At 39.1% G+C, this 20,175-nt stretch overlaps 1 protein-coding gene across 1 annotated transcript in view; it reads left to right on the forward strand.

The window, feature by feature from the left end:
• The window catches only part of ABCB5 (ATP binding cassette subfamily B member 5), a 128,796-nt gene that overhangs the window by 103,318 nt on the left and 5,303 nt on the right, over positions 1–20,175 (forward strand). Inside the window, exons 22-25 of the mRNA XM_055420559.2 lie at positions 169–309; positions 9,701–9,857; positions 13,481–13,678; positions 15,143–15,349. Of these exons, the coding sequence (XP_055276534.2) occupies positions 169–309; positions 9,701–9,857; positions 13,481–13,678; positions 15,143–15,349 (703 nt within the window). The remainder of the gene's footprint in view (positions 1–168; positions 310–9,700; positions 9,858–13,480; positions 13,679–15,142; positions 15,350–20,175) is intronic.

Raw genomic sequence — 20,175 nt, forward strand, 5'->3', positions numbered from 1 at the left:
TAATTCTTAGCAGTTAAAAAGGTAAATTCTTTTTATAATTCTTAGAAAAAATTCTCTAAAATTCTAAATAAAAATGTATCTTGTTTTCTATATTCATTACTCTACATTTATTTAAAAGACCTTGCTATACCTCATGCCCCATTATCTGGTAAATTTTGTGCATTTCAGAAATACCTTGAAGAAAGCACAGATCATTGGAATCTGTTATGCATTCAGCCATGCCTTCATATATTTTGCCTATGCAGTGGGATTTCGATTTGGAACTTACTTAATTCAAGCAGGACGAATGACCCCAGAGGGCATGTTCATGTAAGTCATGCAAATATATAAACTCTGTAAATGGGTTATGTACTTAAAGTAACCAGAAAGATGTCTAGTTTAGACTGCATTATCGTTTAAATAATATATGTGCAAAAGACATACTGGGAAATTTAAAAAAAAAAAGTTATTTAATAAGTACAGTCAAGTCAGTAAAATACTGACGCAACACAGGTGTGTGTGTGTGCTGTCGCTTCAGTTGCGTCTGACTCTGCGACCCTATGGACTGTAGCCCGCCAGGCTTCTCTGTCCATGGGATTCTCCAGGCAAGAATACTGGAGTGATTGCCATTTCCTTTTCCAACACAGGTACTCCAAATTAAACTCTCAAATGAATCGCTTACTACTTCAATTTACTAGATGTGGGGATGTAGGGTAAAATATGTCTTCTTGTTATCCATTATCTCTCCAGGTAGAGATGGCTTTAAAAAGTATGATTGTAAATCAGTGAGGTGAGTTCCTTGCTAAGCAAACACTCCAGAAGAAACACATGTAAATGAGTATTTCTCCTCAGAAAAGTCACACTGAGAATTGATCATGGCATCCCAATGAGGCTGCCTCTTCCCAAAGCATTTGTTGGTGCTTCTATTTGAAATTCTGTTCACATAGTTTTGAATTTCTTTACTTCATACAAATACCTAAATTCAACTTCTGAAATTAGAAAAATTAATTTTGAGTATTAATTCTGAGCTTCTTAAGTCTCCCTAAAATGTCAGAATGTTACTAATCTATATCATAAATGTCATTGCTAAACATTTAGAGCTGCCCTGAGATTTGTTTAGATTAAAACTAAGCAAAGAATCTTCTTAGTTAAAGAATGATACAACCTCAAAATCATGCCATCACTATCATGCCTGCAGATGACATCAGGCAGGATATTTCTCAAATGGGACCTCTCAAGACTGCCAACCATTCTGTTTCATATGATAATCACAGTAACAACAAACTTGATTGAATCCTTATTCAGTATTAAGGATTTGTAATACACTATTTGCTTAATCTTCTCAATTGCCCTGTGAAATGTTATGATTCCCATTTTACAGGTGGGGGAAATTAAGACTCAAGGAGGTTACCTAACTTGGCCAAAGTCACTTAATCAGTAAGTGGCAGAGCACAGAATCATGATTCAAGACTAGGGGCTTTGCTTAGTAGACATTTATTATTATTAATCATTAGTTGTTATTATTACTAACTCTGTGACAATTTGCATAGAATATTTCTATAAAATTATTTTTAAATTCTTATGTAGTTTTCTGAACATTTAAATATGTAGAGTTGGGCTAATGATTACCATAATAGGAACAAGTGACTTGCTTAATGTTATTTTATGGCCCTAAAAAGTAGGAGAATCAAAGGACCCCCAAACAAAAACTCCTCCTCTTGCTGGCCTACCACATTTCCTGAATTTTTTTAAATTAAACTCATTAAAACAGATAATTTCTGGAGACATAAACATCAAGTGGGCCTTAGAAAGTATCACTACAAACAAAGCTAGTGGAGGTGATGGAATTCCAGTTGAGCTATTTCCAATCCTGAAATATAAAGCTGTGAAAGTGCTGCACTCAATATGCCAGCAAATTTGGAAAACTCAGCAGTGGCCAAAAGACTGGAAAAGGTCAGTTTTCATTCCAATCCCAAAGAAAGGCAAAGCCAAAGAATGCTCAAACTACCACACAATCGCACTCATCTCACACACTAGTAATGCTCAAAATTCTCCAAGCCAGGCTTCAGCAATATGTGAACTGTGAACTTCCAGATGTTCAAGCTGGATTTAGAAAAGGCAAAGGAACCAGAGATCAAATTGTCAACATCTGCTGGATCATCGAAAAAGCAAGAAATTTCCAGAAAAACATCTATTTCTGCTTCATTGACTATGCCAAAGCCTTTGACTGTGTGGATCACAAGAAACTGTGGAAAATTCTTCAAGAGATGGGAATACCAGACCACCTGACCTGCCTCTTGAGAAACCTATATGCAGGTCAGGAAGCAACAGTTAGAAATGGACATGGAACAACAGACTGGTTCCAAATAGGACAAAGAGTACATCAAGGTTGTATACTGTCACCCTGCTTATTTAACTTATATGCAGAGTACATCATGAGGAATGCTGGGCTGGAAGAAGCACAAGCTGGAATCAAGATTGCCGGGAGAAATATCAATAACCTCAGATATGCAGATGACACCACCCTTATGGCAGAAAGTGAAGAGGAACTAAAGCCTCTTGATGAAAGTGAAAGAGGAGAGTGAAAAAGTTGGCTTAACGCTCAACATTCAGAAAACTAAGATCATGGCATCTGGTCCCATTACTTCATGGGAAATAGATGGGGAAACAGTGGAAACAGTGTCAGACTTTATTTTTTTGGGCTCCAAAATCACTGCAGATGGTGATTGCAGCCATGAAATTAAAAGACGCTTACTCCTTGGAAGGAAAGTTATGACCAACTTAGATAGCATATTAAAAAGCAGAGACATTACTTTGCCAACAAAGGTCTGTCTAGTCAAGGCTGTGGTTTTTCCCTTGGTCATGTATGGATGTGAGAGTTGGACTGTGAAGAAAGCTGATAGCCAAAGAATTGATGCTTTTGAACTGTGGTGCTGGAGAAGACTCTTGAGAGTCCCTTGGACTGCAAGGAGATCCAACCAGTCCATTCTAAAGGACATCAGTCCTAGGTGTTCATTGAAAGGACTGATGCTAAAGCTGAAACTCCAATACTTTGGCCACTTCATGCAAAGAGTTGACTCATTGGAAAAGACTCTGATGCTGGGAGGGATTGGGGGCGGGAGGAGAAGGGGACGACAGAGAATGAGATGGCTGGATGGCATCACCGACTCTGTGGACATGAGTTTGAGTGAACTCCGGGAGTTGGTGATGGACAGGGAGGCCTGGCATGCTGTGATTCATGGGGTGACAAGGAGCCAGACACAACTGAGCAATTGAACTGAACTGAAACTTTTCAGCTGTCAGAATATATGTAAGACTATTAACATGAGAGCATTAATTAATGAACAGCATCACATTGGTATTTCCCAGTCCCCTAAGGGAAGGAAGAAACAAGGAGCTATCTGAACTAGGAGCACTAGTATCATTTTTGATTTGTTTCATTCAACCAGACTACAAACAGACTAATGATACTGATACTTTTATAGTGTGGACATAGGAGATGGGCTCTGAAAAATATGGGAATGGGACTGAGCAAAATGTGAACAAATGAGTTTTGTCTTCAATAGCAAAATCTTCAGCTTTCTTGGTAATCCAAAGTGGTCTCCAACAACCATGATCATGTCATAAGTGTCCCTTTATTAAAACTCAATTATACCTAGCTTAAAGGATGCTGCGCCTTCCAGAGTAGGACAGCTTTCTGTCTCATCAGCTAAGTGAATGGAAGATTTTACAAAGTTAACCACTTCCTACTAGAACCCTCTTTAGGTAAAAAGAACTTTGTGCTGTTTTCTAAATCAGTGATTTCCTGATTCATTAATCAAGAAACTGGTTAAAAATGAAGGTATTTGGAGCTCACCCCACAGATCTAATCCAGAGATATGTAGATCTGGTGTAGGGCCAGGAACCTACATTTTACGAAACATCCAGATTATTCTGAGGCACAGAATTTGAAGATCACTCTTTAAGAAATATGAATATAGGGACTGAATCCCAGGTTGCTCTCCATAGCTCCTTAAAACCTTAGAGTTTTCTTTTGATCATTTCAGAAACTTTCCTAGAATTATCTAAAAATTGGGAAATTCATATTTTAGTTTATTGTATAAAATAAAAATGTTTTATTCACTATAAAATGTGAATGTATTTTCATGATTTATAGCTACCAGGATGGGTAAGTTGTCTCCGAAATGACAATGTGCCTTGTAGAAGGCTTCCCTGGTGGCTCAGATGGCAAAGAATCTGCCTGCAATTCAGGAGACCCAGGTTTGATCCCTGGGTTGGAAAGATCCCCTGGAGAAGGGAATGGCTACCCACTCCAGTATTCTTGCCTGGAGAATTCCATGGACAGAGCCTGGCAGGCTACAGTCCATGGGGTCACAAAGAGTCAAACATGACTGAGCGACTTTCACTTCACTTATAAAAGGAGATACACAAAGGGAGTCTTATCAGCAGAATTCCTTGATGTGCTCGTAATATTACTTTATCAGCAAAGCTACTATCAACCTTGGCTTTTTCTTCTTAAAAGAGGTCGTATAGATTTCTTATGGTAGAAGCTGTCTCTATTATCATAAAAGTTTCTCTGAAATGTGCCTTTTTTAAAAGGTTTTAAACATTTTCACTTTGTTGCCTTGCAGCCAATGCATAAGCATTTAGAAAAATTTCTTGCTTAGGTTTTCATTACGCATATGTGTAGTAAAACTCTCCGCTTCTGCCTCTGTTAGTCCTTGTAACACTTTGGGTTTACTCTAATATAAATGTACAGACTTTGAGAAATACAACATGTTTATTCTGTCTGAATTTTAGTGTCTTTAGGTTAGTTTCTAGCTGAATTGCCTTGTGCAATATAGTCCAGAAACCTTAGTGCCCAGCAGAGTTTTCTGTAACTCTTCATACTCCGACTTCAGAACTTGCCTCTCTCTCTGTTTCTTTCTTCTATGCTATGCATATCAGCAGGAAGCTAGGCAGAGCTGATGGGTAAGAAAGAATCAAGGCATGACACCTTCAGTAAAGTTAAAATAAAAGCCACAGCTTTGAAAACTGCCTGACAAGCAGAGCCAAGCCACGTATGCCTTGCGGCCTGGTCCTCCAAAAATCCAAATACAGTTCATGACAGGAAATCATATTGGACTTTGAATATTCAATCCCAGGTAGCTCAGTGTCAAAGAAATTGCCTGCCAATGCAGGAGACACAGGTTTGATCCCTGGGTCGGGAAGTGTCACTGGAGGAGGAAATGGCAACCCACTCCAGTTTTCTTGCCTGGAAAATCTCATGGACAGAGAAGCCTGGTGGGCAACAGTCCGTAGGGTCACAAAGAGTCAGACACGACTTAGCAACTGAGCACAAGCACAGAAAGCAAGCTAGATCCTCACTATTATCTTTGCTCTGGTAATCCAGGCAGCCCTGGAACTGTGTTAAAAGTATACTGATAGTTAGGAAAACAACCTTGATTAGCCAAAACAAGGAAAACAGGAAAGTCTTCTTTCAGTGTTTACTGCCATGACAGCTGCCCAACTTCTCCCGGGAGATTATCCAAAAGAGAGGAGGACAAGATAAGGAGACCAGATAGAGGGATCAAGCATTGAAGGGATTTAAAGGAGATGAATCAAGGGAGATTTGATATCTAAGGTTGTCTGAAGATTCTAAAATGGGAAACAAGTGGTAACAAACCCCACATGCAGGACACAGTTCAGGTCAGCTTTCCCCTGAATGGAGCACTGCAGAAGGGAAAATGCAGTCAACAAGGAAGTTCAGGTTCCAGGTCTAAAGTCTGCATAGCTGTGTTATTCTGGGCAAATTGCTTATTTCTCTGAGTTAAGAGTCTCCTGATTTATTAAAAAAGGATACATTTTCCTACCTTACTCTTAAGTGATCAAATGGTATCATATATATGAAAATATTCTATAAAACCTAAAGAAACAAATAAATATAAGTTGTATATTTTCTTTCTTCCTTCTGCTGAGAAAGGGATTTAGGGTAAAAAGAAAAGGATCTTTGTATTGTTACCTGGATGCAGGGAGAAAGAGTATGAGTATAGGAATAATTGTAATGGCCACCTGTGTGAGGAAAGATCCTTTATCTTCCAGTTCAAAAACTGAAACTTACTGGGTAGGGACTTCAGAAGTTGTGATTTGACCTGATGCACTAATCTCATCAATAGAAATGTGTGAGCTTATTTTCCAACAGGAAGTGTCCCATTAACTTTCAGTTCTGTGAGAGGAATAACAACTTAAACATTCACTGAGCACTATACCAAACACTTTACATTATTAACATATTCAATTCTCACAACAATCCTGTAAGATGCAGATAGTCTTGTTATCTCTGATTGTCATGCAGAAGTAGAACCACAAAGAACATGCAGAGGGTCACAGAGCTAGTACATAAAGGATGGAGTTTGGATGTAGTCCCAGTGGTCTGGTTTCAGAGTCAGTCCCAGAACCCCCTAGTATACTTCCTCTTGAAGTAAGTCGCCAAAGGTATACAAACTGGATATGGGAGCAGGGTTAAGGGGAGACATACAGACATGAACTAGTTACTATGCTAGATATTTCTATTTGGAGCAATTGTATTAAAATCAGGATTGTTCATTTCTATGCTTTTTTATTGCTGTTCCTAGCCAAAGGATCTTCTAAAAATTTGAATTCTATTTCAGCAGCAATGATGGGCAAGGAGATTTCTCCATTGCTTGGAAATGCTTGAAAGGATCATTGTTGCGAGGCTGCAGTGACAATAACCCCATGAACCCATGAAGAATCCATATAACTAGGAAAGAAGCTCAGCACGTGAAAACCCTCTCTAGATCTCTTCCTGATCAATATTCTCTTTCCTCAACTCTAGCCATCCCAGAGATTTTTGCTATAAGATCAGTAAAGCAGTATAAATTCAGAGTAAATCCATGTAAGAATAAGCTGTAGATAAGATTTCTTCTTCCATGGACAATTTAAATTTAAGAAAGTTCAGTTCAGTCGCTTAGTCGTGTCTGACTCTCTGCGACCCCATGAATCACAGCACGCCAGGCCTCCCTGTCCATCACCAACTCTCGGAGCTGGTGTCCGAGACCATGTCCCAAACTCATGTCCATAGAGTCGGTGATGCCATCCAGCCATCTCATTCTCTGTCGTCCCCTTCTCCTCCCTCCCCCAACCTTTCCCAGCATCAGAGTCTTTTCCAGTGAGTCAACTCGTCGCATGAGGTGGCCAAAGTATTGCAGTTTCAGCTTTAGCATCAGTCCCTCCAATGAACACCCAGGATTGAGCTCCTCTAGAATGGACTGGTTGGATCTCCTTGCAGTCCAAGGGACTCTCAAGAGTCTTCTCCAGCACCACAGTTCAAAAGCATCAATTCTTCAGCGATCAGCCTTCTTCATAGTCCAACTCTCACATCCATACATGACCATGGGAAAAACCATAGCCTTGACTAGACGGACCTTTGTTGGCAAAGTAATGTCTCTGCTTTTTAACATACTATCTAGGTTGGTCATAACTTTCCTTCCAAGGAATAAGCATTTTTTAATTTCATGGCTGCAATCAGCATCTGCAGTGATTTTGGAGCCCAAAAAAATAAAGTCTGACACTGTCTCCACTGTTTTTCCATCTATTTCCCATGAAGTGATGGGACCAGATGCCATGATCTTTGTTTTCTGATGGAAGTTAAATTTTAGGTTTTTTAATTCTTACATTACATATTTGTGGCTCAAGAATTTTTTCTACATGCAAATCATTTCTGAATTGTGTAATGTTTCTTGTAATCTTCTTTAGGCATGAAGAGGCTATATAAGTATTTATCATAGATTAATACTTTGGTGAATGTGTTATTGGTGACTTTAACACATTTGTCATCATAGCAAATTACTCCTTTTTGTATATCCTAAACGGGCAAAATTCCCATGACCAATATTGGCATGGGAAGTTGGCCTGAACATTTCCTGGAGAAAGCTCTTGGTTCAGAGGCCTCCAGGAGCTGGGACCAATTTGAAGAAGGCTCACACCTCCTGGCTGCTTCACACGGGGCACCATCCCTCATTCTGTGTCAGCCGGAAAGGACCAGCTGGCTTCTGTGCACTAGTCCATGACTAACTTGATGAGTGTGGTTCTCAGAACTCAACTATGGCAAGCCACTCTAGTACTCTTGCCTAGAAAATTGCATGGACAGAGGAGCCTGGTGGGCTGCAGTCCATGGGGTCGCTACTAGACGGACATGACTGAGCGACTTCACTTTCATTTTCACACATTGGAGAAGGAAATGACAACCCACTCCAGTGTTCTTGCCTGGAGAATCCCAGGGATGGGGGAGCCTGATGGGCTTCCGTCTGTGGCGTCACAGAGTCGGACACGACTGAAGTGACTTAGCAGCAGCAGCAGCAACAAAGACATTAGCCTCGGTACACTTATGCCAAATAATTAAATTGACTTTTAATTATGCAAATTTTAGGACAGTAAGATATTCTGGCACAGTTCAGATATTAAGGTATGCTCTTAGTTGTTCTGAGAAGCCTACTCTCATGTGTTACCTAAATTCAGTACTCACTTCTGATATTTATGGCTGAGTATTAAGTATTTTGAATGGCATTTTGAGCTCTACATTTCAGTAAATATTAGTACTAAAAATGCCTTGACATTGCAGAGCTAGTGACTACAAAATTTTAGCATCACACATCACAGTAAACCAGTTGTTTATATATTTTATATGGTGTTTGACCTTTATAAAGAAAACAAGGTTCAAGATCTGAAGTCTATGTTGCTGAAAAGATTGCATCAAAATCCACCCCTTAATAGGTCCCATCTCTGGAGAAATTCATGAGGAGACCAGTGTGATTGTGTTTACCTTGCTATGATCCAGCACGGCAAACAAGCAACTGAGTTCTATGTGTCCTTTTATTGCCCAATGTTTAAATATTGCCAGTGAAACTTATATAATTGTTAGCTGAATTACACCTTTAGCTCTGTCACTGAGATGCAGTCTTTTTCATTCCAATAATGTGTTTTCATGACTAAAATGAAAAATGAGAGGAAAAATATTTAACCATGGCCACATGATATGCCACAATTCTGTGACTATTATCCTGTGTGCTATCATCTGCATACTTACCATTTTAGAATTAATGTTTTAAAACTGAGATCATAATCTGTAGCAGACCAAAGATCATAGCGCTGCTTCCAGTCTGGCTAAGCTGTATTTTACTCATATATTGTTTTCAGGATCTTAACAAAGCACAATCTCCATGCTTTGCTCTCTTTAAATCTTGTAGCACTTCAGGCAGATAACCAATCATCTGGCATCAGTTATCTGTTCTAACCACATTATATGCAAAAATGGGGGGAAAAAAACATTCATATCTACTGTGTAAATTCAGACCTCACTACTGGAGAGTCCATTCTTCCCATTGTCAGTTGAATTCTCTGTCAAATCTCCAAGCAAATGATCCTTATATCAAGGAAGCTAAGAAGTTTTATATTCACTAGTTAGAGCCTTTGATCTGTCTTTCTAATTGGAAGAGAAATTTTTAAGATTACCTGAACTCCAAAGTTATTTGGTTGTATAGGAAAGGGATAATCAATATGTGGTAGAAAATTACAAAAGAGCTATATCATTGATGGACCTTGAGCATTAATGGCTCTATCTGGGTCAAAAGATTATATTCCAGTGCCTAATTTTTCCTTCACTTTCAGAGCTCTTATTTGAAAATAGACCTAACTGAGATTCAAATGCTTTATCTTTTGATAGAGTTTTTACTGCAATTGCATATGGAGCTATGGCCATTGGAGAAACACTTGTTTTGGCACCTGAATATTCGAGAGCCAAATCTGGGGCTGCACATCTGTTTGCTATGCTGGAAAAGAAACCAACTATAGACAGCTACAGTCAAGAAGGGAAAAAAACAGTAAGCACAACTATGATTTTAAATGTCCACTTATTAATTCTTCATATGCATGCTCTCTGCTGCTGCTGCTGCTAAGTCACTTCAGTCGTGTCCGACTCTGTGCGACCCCATAGACGGCAGCCCACCGGGCTCCCCCGTCCCTGGGATTCTCCAGGCAAGAACACTGGAGTGGGTTGCCATGCATGCTCTCTAATAAGACTTAAATGAAGGCATTATTTGATAACTGCAAATGAGTGCTGTAAATAATTAAAAGCTTGTATAAATAACTGTTATGGTTACAAAAGGAGAAAGGGGATCTTGTCTTAATCAAATTTTCACCTCTCCTACTAAAATGTACAGATTTTATATTAAAAAATATGTGCTTCTGGTTTATTTGCCTGATGCCATGAGAATGTTCTTGAACACAGGATTGATTTATACATTTGATTTTATTTAGACTGCAAAAGTTTTAATATTGGATAAAGCTTTTCATTAAGATTATTCATTTTTTTCTCTGATAACATATGCAAAGTAAATAGTATCCTGCTACTTCAGACGTCATTTTTCATGGAAAATATATGTGCAAACAGAAGAGAGGAAATGGGAACTATATTAAGTTATTAACAGTAAAACACATGCACACATTTAGTCACAAACTCTTAAAGATATATACATTAAATATATATTCAATTTTTCTAGACATTTTAAATTTAAAAGAATATTAGGTATATACTTAAAGGAAAGTTTTCATTTAAATATATTTCCTTCTAGAATTTTAACAGTAGATTTATATGTATGATAGCTTAAAATAGTACATTATCACTTGAACTTCATAATTATTAAAAGAAATGCTAGTTGTTAGAAATAAAAAGATCATGACATTCTTAAAATAGAATGCTTTAAGATACATGAGTGTCACAATAAAATTTCATACTTGTCTTTTGAAAAGTAATGTAGGAAAAATTTTAAATCTTAGGATTTAGATATTTAGTAATATTACTAGTCATTTCTTTCTAAATGTTACAATAGAGGGATTGAGCATCTCACTGATAAACATCCCCACAGAACTGTATCAAAGGGACAGAATGTGGAAATGTTTCCTATAAAGACTATAAAATTAAGTCATTTAATCTTTATTTTATTTAATAGACACATACTTCTATCACTCCCTATGCTTTATTTTTTGTTTTGATTGTTGTTCGTTTATTTTTGGCTGTGCTGGGTCTTTGTTGCTGTGCTGCCTTCCTCTAGCTGTGGCGGGCAGGGGCTTCTCTCCAGTGTGGTGCGCAGGTTTCTCCTTGCGGTGGCTTCTCTTACTGAAGAACACAGGCTCTAGGTCAAGCAGGCTTCAGTTGCTGCAGTCCCCGGGCTCTGGAGCACGGGCTCAATAGTTGTGGCACACAGGCTCAGTTGTTCTGTGGCATATGGGATCTTCCCAGATCAGGGATCAAGTCTGTCTTCTGCATTGGCAGGTGGATTCTTTACTACTGAGCCACCAGGGAAGCCCACTCTCTATGCTTTAAAAAAATAAAATCTGATAAAAACAAAACTGGCAAACAACAATAATTACTGAGGTTGGGAGATAGGCTAATATGCAAGCAGTCCATTACATGTTATTCTCTCTACTTTTATAGATGTTTGAAATTTTTCCATTACAAAATGTTTAAAATAGTAAAATTTTAAATGTATTAAAGTCTGGAAGTCTAGAATATCTCTCTATACCTTTCCAAAAGGCATCAGAGCATACAGAAAGAATTGCACTCTCTAAGGTTTTAAATTTTTTTTTTTGCAAATAGTATTTATGTGCTGTAATGGGCAAAACAGAAAGCATTGCAAAAGCTAAAAATAAGCTGCTGTTAAACTTAATATTTTGGCACATATCGTTTCAGGATTTTTTTTTTCCTAACTCTAAAATACTTAACCACAAGTTAACATTTCTTTCCTTTGACAACAGAATAATTTCATTGTCAAATATTTGTTGATACTCCTCCCCTCCACCTACCCTTGCCTCCTACCTATATACTGGGCTCAGAATATGCTGAGCATGATTATTAAACCTTACTAGTTAAAATGCATTTGATTGAGGGCAAACATGGAATTCAAAAGAACCTAAAATCGTATGAACCAAATATATAAAGTTAATCATCATTTAGTGATTGTTCTGGAAAGTCTTTTATAAACATCATACTTATGATATATATAAATATTGGATTACAAATTATCAACCACTAAAGAGATGGAAAAACAGTGGAAACAGTGTCAGACTTTCTCTTTTTGGGCTCCAAAATCACTGCAGATGCTGATTGCAGCCATGAAATTAAAAGACACTTACTCCTTGGAAGGAAAGTTATGACCAACCTGTATTAAAAAGCAGAGACATTACTTTGCCAACAAAGGTCCGTCTAGTCAAGACTATGGTTTTTCCTGTGGTCATGTATGGATGTGAGAGTTGGACTGTGAAGAAAGCTGATTACCGAAGAATTGATGCTTTTGAACTGTGGTGCTGGAGAAGACTCTTGAGAGTCCCTTATACTGCAAGGAGATCCAACCAGGCCATTCTAAAGGAGATCAATCCTGGGTGTTCATTGGAAGGACTGATGCTAAAGCTGAAACTGCAATACTTTGGCCACCTCATGCGACGAGTTGACTCACTGGAAAAGACTCTGATGCTGGGAAGGATTGGGGGCGGGAGGAGAAGGGGACGACGGAGAATGAGATGGCTGGATGGCATCACCGACTCTGTGGACATGAGTTTGAGTGAACTCTGGGAGTTGGTGATGGACAGGGAGGCCTGGCGTGCTGTGATTCATGGGGTCGCGGAGAGTCGGACACGACTGAGCGACTGAACTGAAAGAGATTGAAGCATAAAGAGAAAAATAAATGTATAGGCAAATGTCACTGCCAAAAGATCAATTAACACAGACAAATCTGAATTTAAAATAGAGATGTATATAAACTGTAAATCATAGTCCAACTTATAAAAACAACATTTATGCATATAGTTTATGAGGGCTCCAGCTATTCTGAGTTAAGCAATAACTTATAATATCTGTAAAGCACTAATTTTTTTTAAAGATGTGTTTATTTAGGGCAGGTGGTCAAACAGCTCTTCTGCAGATCAGACTGTGACTGGGTACTGAAGCCAAAGGAAACTGGTGTTTTTAGGACGTCTGAGCATTAAGACCACAGAAACTACAGATACAAAAATCTCAACCAAAATGACAGAAAGTACTGATGCTGCAGCTGAAACTTTGGCCACCTGATGTGAAGGGTCGATTCACTGGAAAAGACCCTGATGCTGGAAAAGTTTGAGGGCAAGAGAAGAAGGGGGCGACAGAGGATGAAATGGTTGGATGGCATCACCGACTCAGTGGACGTAAGTTTGAGCAAACTCAAAGATGTAATGAAGGACAGGGAGGCCTGGCATGCTGCAGTCCACGGGGTCCCAAAGATTTGGACACGACTTAGTGACTGAACACAACAACAATGTGCAGTCAGCAACTCGACAGAGAGGAACATGATGTTTAAAATTAAAATGGTTGTGGAAACATACACAGTTTTCAGAAAGCACTCAGCCAGTGTGCTGCAGTTTGTTACAGACTTTCTAAGTCATCCTTCTAAACACTGCCAACTTTCTTTCACAGGACATATGTGAAGGGAATATAGAATTCCGAGAAGTCTCTTTCTTCTATCCAAGTCGCCCAGATGTCCTAATCCTTCACAGTTTATCCCTCAGTATTGAGAAAGGGAAGACAGTAGCATTTGTTGGAAGCAGTGGCTGTGGGAAAAGCACTTCTGTCCAACTTCTGCAGAGATTTTATGACCCAGTGAAAGGACAAGTGGTAAGACTGAATTCAAATACAACTTATCTGGAGGTTAGTGGAGCTGTTCTTAAACATTCCCTTGGGCTTAAGTTCAGGCTTCCTGCTGTTCACTCTGGCCATCTCCACACCACAATTCTCAAAACCTTAGGCATGATTAGAGCTCTTTTGAATCAGCTCCATTAAGTTCTGCATCCTGATCTCAAAAAATAAATGCAACCTCTCCCTCCTTTGAACTCCAGGGACGATTTTTCTTACCTGGCACTTTTCTTACTCTAACTTATATTCAGATTTTCAACTATTCTGTCCCTTCAAACACCACCACATTACAAACACACAAAGACAACTTCCTGTTCTGCCTTCCCCTCCTGCTGCAAAACAAAGATTGTCATGTTAGTCATCATTCTGCTGCAATTTAGTCTTTTGCCCATCACAGTCTTAAAGATTATTGCAAAATGGAACAGTCCAAAATGGCTGCCTTCAAAGAAAACAATGAACAATGAGTACCAAAATTAGGTAACACTCAGCTGTTTGCATATAGCACAGCACACTCCTTCTTTTAAACTCTCCAATGATTTTCTATCGCAGTTAGAATAAACGAGAGTCCGTACTATCAAATCAAGGTCCTTTGTGATCTAGCCCCTGCCTCTCCCTCCAAACTCCTCTCTTATCACTCCTACCTCATTATACACTGTGTATCAGTCTCACTGACTTCTTTATGTTCTTTAAATACACAATGTTCTTTGAACACACATTGTTCTTGCTGTTCCCCTGATCAAAATGTTCTTACTATAGCTTCTTTGCCAACACTTTCTCATCATTCATCTCTCAGTCTAAAAATGCTACTTCCTTAGACGGGACTTCTTAGATAGAATATAATGTATTCACCTGTCCCCTTCCCAAATCCTCAGCACGTTCTTAGTCACTCTCTATCCCATTATCTTGTTTCATGACACTTTATTTTTCTGACGTTGTTGTTTGTGTGCTTATTACCTGCCTCTCTCCACTACAATATAAGCTACAGGAGAGTAAGACCTTTGTCTTATTTATTACTTCCCCCAGTGCCTGAAGAGTCCTCATCACATAGTAGGTATGCTTATGCTCATCAGATGTCAGTTGAATTTTGTTACATCACTAGGCTTTAATAAAGCAGGGTCCTTTACAGTGGAGGTTGGTTGTTTTTCATCTGACTTTAGTACAGAACGCCAGACTTCATTCTAAACTCTGGGCAGGTCTCTGGAATATATGGCCATTCCCAGAAATGTCAAGTAAGTTTAAGAGTTGGTACTTCAGTTAGTTATTAATACATGCTGTCTGCTTCTATACAACATATGATTTATGAGCCCTTCTTGGGTAACATTTATGCTATGAAACAGCTTGAATTCCTAACCTTCTTGTTCTGATTTGTATGTTTGAATACAGTGAACTGTAACATGATACAGTTGTTGGATCTTCACATACCATTCTCCATTCTGCTTCTGGCAGCTATTTGATGGTGTGGATGCAAAGGAATTGAACGTACAGTGGCTCCGTTCCCAGATAGCAATCGTTTCTCAAGAACCTGTGCTCTTCAACTGTAGCATTGCTGAGAACATTGCCTATGGTGATAACAGCCGTGCTGTGTCATTGAATGAGATAAAAGAAGTAGCAGACGCAGCCGACATCCACTCTTTTATTGAGGGTCTCCCCGAGGTAAGAAAATGTCTGAAATCTTGAACTAAAAGCTGTCAAGTATGCCCTAGTATTTTATTGGGCTTAAGTGGTTATTTTTATGTGCTCCTTGGATTACACAATTTATTTATTGCTGGCATCTAATGTAAAGTTAGATATAAAAAGCAAAATTTGAGATTACGTTTGTGTGACTTTTTCCAAGACCAACTATATTAATATTCACTGAATATCAATTAATTTTCATATTTTGATTTTATACCTTCTATTCATTTATACTCTACTCATGGTTACAACACCATCATCCCCCTCTAGACCACCTCGAAAGTGAGTGAAAGTGTTAGTCGCTCAGTCATGTCTGATTGTTTGGGATGCCATGGACTCCTCTGTCCATGGAATTCTCTAGGCAAGAACACTGGAGTGGGTAGCCATACCCTTCTCCAGGGGATCTTCCCAACCCAGGGATTGAACCTGAGTCTTCCACACTGCAGATGGATTCTTTACCGTCTGAGACATCAGAGAGGACCACTTTAGTACCTTCTTAATCTGTGTTCCTGCTTCCAGTCTTGCCCCTTTATAATTCTTCCTCACATCAATTGGATCTTTTAAAAACGTAAAGTAAATCACAACCCTCCCTGCCTAAAACCTCCTAACTTCATCCCTTTGAACTAAGAATGAAATCAAAACTTCTTATAAGACTGGCAGGGCCTCCTGTGACCTGGCCCTGATCTCTTTATGTGCCCACTCTCTCCAGTCCTACTGACTTCTTTCTGTCTCATGAACCTTTTTATTCCCTACTGCAGGACATTTCCACTCATATTTATTCAGCTGGGTTCTCCCTTCCTGTGACTCTTCGAAGAGCCAGCTCCTTAAATTTCAAGCTCTTTCAAATGTCACTTTTGCAGAAGTCTTCCCTGGCCATCTTATTTTAAAAAGGACCACCAGCCGTTGTAGACTATCGCATAGTCTTCAGAGTACTTTCGGTTCAGTTCAGTTCAGTCGCTCAGTCGTGTCCGACTCTCCGTGACCCCATGAATCACAGCACACCAGGCCTCCCTATCCATCACCAAGTCCTGGAGTTCACTCAAACTCATGTCCATCGAGTCGGTGATGCCATCCAGCCATCTCATTCTCTGTTGTCCCCTTCTCCTCCCGCCCCCAATCCCTCCCAGCATCAGAGTCTTTTCCAGTGAGTCAACTCGTTGCATGATGTGGCCAAAGTATTGGAGTTTCACTTTTAGCATCAGTCCTTCCAATGAACACCCAGGATTGATCTCTTTTAGAATGGACTGGTTGGATCTCCTTGCAGTCCAAGGGACTCTCAAGAGTCTTCTCCAGCTCCACAGTTCAAAAGCATCAATTCTTCGGCGCTCACCTTTCTTCACAGTCCAACTCTCACATCCATACATGACCACGGGAAAAACCATAGCCTTGACTAGACAGACCTTGGTTGGCAAAGTAACGTCTCTGCTTTTTAATATACTATCTAGGTTGGTCATAACTTTCCTTCCAAGGAGTAAGCGTCTTTTAACTTCATGGCTGCAGTCAACGTCCACAGTGATTTTGGAGCCCAAAAAAATAAAGTCAGACACTGTTTCCACTGTTTCCCCATCTATTTCCCATGAAGTGATGGGACCAGATGCCATGATCTTTGTTTTCTGAATGTTGAGCTTCAAGCCAACCTTTTCGCTCTCCTCTTTCACTTTCATCAAGAGGCTTTTTAGGTACCACAGTCTAAAATTACCCTGGTGCTTATTAATTTGTTTAGGGTCTCCTTTTCCCACTAGAGTGTTAGGTCCTTGCCTGCCTTTTTTGTCATCTCTTTGTATTGGCTGTGACAGCTGACACAAAATCTCAGAAAAGTTGAAAATCTTGGCTAACTGTAAAGAGGGCTTTAGCATAGCAAGCATTGATACAAATCCAGAATTAGTGCACAGAGACACTAATGTTGGTTGCAACTTATAAGTTCTTACAATTTATTGCAACATAAGTTCTTACTATTTATACCTACATACACATATAGATAAAATAAAAATATAGGGACTTCCTGGTGGGCCAGTGGTTAAGACTCCACACTTCCTAAAAGGGGCATAGGTTTGATCCCCAGTGAGAGAATTAAGACCCCACATGTTGCACAGTGCAGCAAAATTTTTTTTAAAAAGTATATGTATATACCTACATATATATATATATATATATATACACACACACACACACACACAAACATAGTTACTTTTGATTAGAAACAAATTTGTATAATGTGGTTTTCTAGCTCACTTTAAAAGGAAATGCCAAAGTTTAGTAAGCAGTATATCAAACAGCTAATCTAATGCCCTATTTTGGGAGAAGGATAATAGTCACCATACTCTCTTTTATACTACTAGATCATCCCTCAACATCTCCTGTCCAAATTGGTTCTTCTAACTAGAAATGGGCCATTAATACAGTTTCCCTAACGTCAGTAAGGTTCTGCATTACTAACTATAATAGAAGGAGTAACAAAATAGCTATTGTGACCCTATAGCTTCCCCTTTTTTAACCATGACATTCACTGAATTATTCATTCAAGGATAGATTATTACCTACATAACCCTAATAGGATTTTTCTTTATGTATAGTAAAATGCTGTCCATTTTATATTTGTACCATTTGACTTTTACCCTTAAATTGTTTTTTATCTTTCATTCTTTTCATTGTACTATTTCTCAGATTTACCCAAAACTATATACTGCAGAAATTCAGCATTCTTTTTACAATCAACTTTGAGAATCATGTTATTTCCAAAAGAAAGAATAGCTTGTTTCTAAGTGTTTTTAAATAAAACTGTACTTTCATATCACTTTCACCTGCAAAATGTATAGAACCATAAAGAAATCTGGTGCCAAAATATCCTTTTGGAATAGGACAGGGAAATTACTAGTCTAGCAGTAATGTAAATGACCATTTGGAGTGAAGAAAGGACAGGGGGGTTGGGAAATCAACTCGGAGCTATTTCCAGGGTTAAGTTATGAAGGTCTGAATTAATAAAGTAAAATAAAACAAGGAAAAGCATGTAAAAAATATCATAAAAGTGGAATTGTCAGGACTGGGCTTCAGGTTGTCAGTAGAAAGTGAGCAAGAAAGTACACAATACACTGGGTAGCTTTCTGGCATGAAAACACAAAGAGCATATGATGAGAGTACAAAAGCAGGAATGACGAAGTTTCACAGAAAACCACAGAGGATATGGCTTTGAATTGGGTTTTGAAGAATAAGTAGTTCACTAGGCAGAGAGGGAGCAACACCATTTTTAGGAGACAGAATAAGCTCGTGCAGAAACACATACATGTGAAAGGGTTTCGTGTGTGTGAGGGAAAATAAGTTTAAAGTTCTGAGCATAAACTACAAAGTGGGGAATTAAGAAGAAGCCACACAAATATGAGCATGGACTAAATGTGAAGGTTCTGAAGTACCAGACTAAGTTGGGACTCTGTTATTATTGGAAAGAGGAAACCGCTAGACCTTTTTACACAAAGAAGTGACATGATAGAATTTTTAAAGGGAAAAAAAAAAAACATTTGAAGCTCAGCCTTTTGTTTGCTCATTCAAGCGACGCTGTGGCCTCTGTGGCAATGGCCCAGACTACATGAAAGGGGCAAGTCCTGGTACATTACAACCTGGATGAGAGAAATTCAGGTCCATATTTTTCTTTCCCCCAGTTCCAACTTCCAAAAGTTCTTAAATGTCACACACTCCCCTCCACACACAAAGACCATATGTTTGAAGTAAATTTGTTGGGTGGTCAAAATAACGTGAGGTTTTATGTGGTCTTTATTAATCCCACTTAGAATGAATTGTCAAATATTTCTACAGAAGTATTTACATATTTGATTATTGATTGCTACCCAGCCCTTTCTGAGGGTCTTAAATAATATATGTGTGTGTGCTCAGTTGCTCAGTCGTGTCTGACTCTGAGACCCATGGACTGTAGTCTGGCACGCTACACTGTCCATGGAATTTTCCAGGCAAGAATACTGGAGCAGGTTGCCATTTCCTTCTCCAGGGGATCTTCCCAACCCAGGCATCCTGTGTTGGCAGGCAAATTCTTTACCCCCGAAGCCCGGGAAGCCCAAAATAATATATATTGGATATTAAATATAATGTATGATGTGTACAATTTATAGTATATTTTATTCTAAAGTAAAGAAAAATAGAATTGTTAAACAAATATAGCCCTGTGGGTTTCAGGTAAAGGATTATGGGCCTGTCTAGCAGATCAAGGCTACAGCGTGAATAGCAGTCAACTTAGGGTGTGCTAAGGGTAACAAATCTATGGTTTATGCCATGAATAGAACCTCCAGGCGTTTGGAAATATCAGCCTGGGAGAGAAGTTGAGATAACGCTGGCTTGGTCTTGAGGATCCCTGAGAAATACATCAGGTGTAGAAATCTCCTAGTGCCCACGATTTCAGACAGTCAGCTCTCAGTCAAACCACTTCCTGGCTCCCACTGGAACCACTCTGAAACTCCTTTAAAGGGCCTGCAGGGAATCTCCAGAAAGTAGTAGGTTTAGGATTAGACTCTTATCTGATGTTCCTTCCAGGATCCAACTGATATTTAAACCCAGGTTTACACTGAACTTTGGAAATTGACATAGAATTTCCACATGGAAATTCCCTGGTGACTCAGATGGTTAAGCATCTGCCTACAATGCAGGAGGCCGGGGTTCAATCCCTGAGTCGGGAAGATCCCTTGGAGAAGGAAATGGCAACCCACTCCAGTACTCATGGCAAGAAAATTCCATGGATGGAGAAGCCTGGTAGGCTACAGTCCATGGGGTCGCAAAGAGTTGGACACGACTGAGTGACTTCA

The sequence above is a fragment of the Moschus berezovskii genome, chromosome 3, assembly GCF_049115385.1.
Source record: "Moschus berezovskii isolate FMDL1 chromosome 3, NW_MosBer_1.0, whole genome shotgun sequence".
Taxonomy (NCBI): Eukaryota; Metazoa; Chordata; class Mammalia; order Artiodactyla; family Moschidae; genus Moschus; species Moschus berezovskii.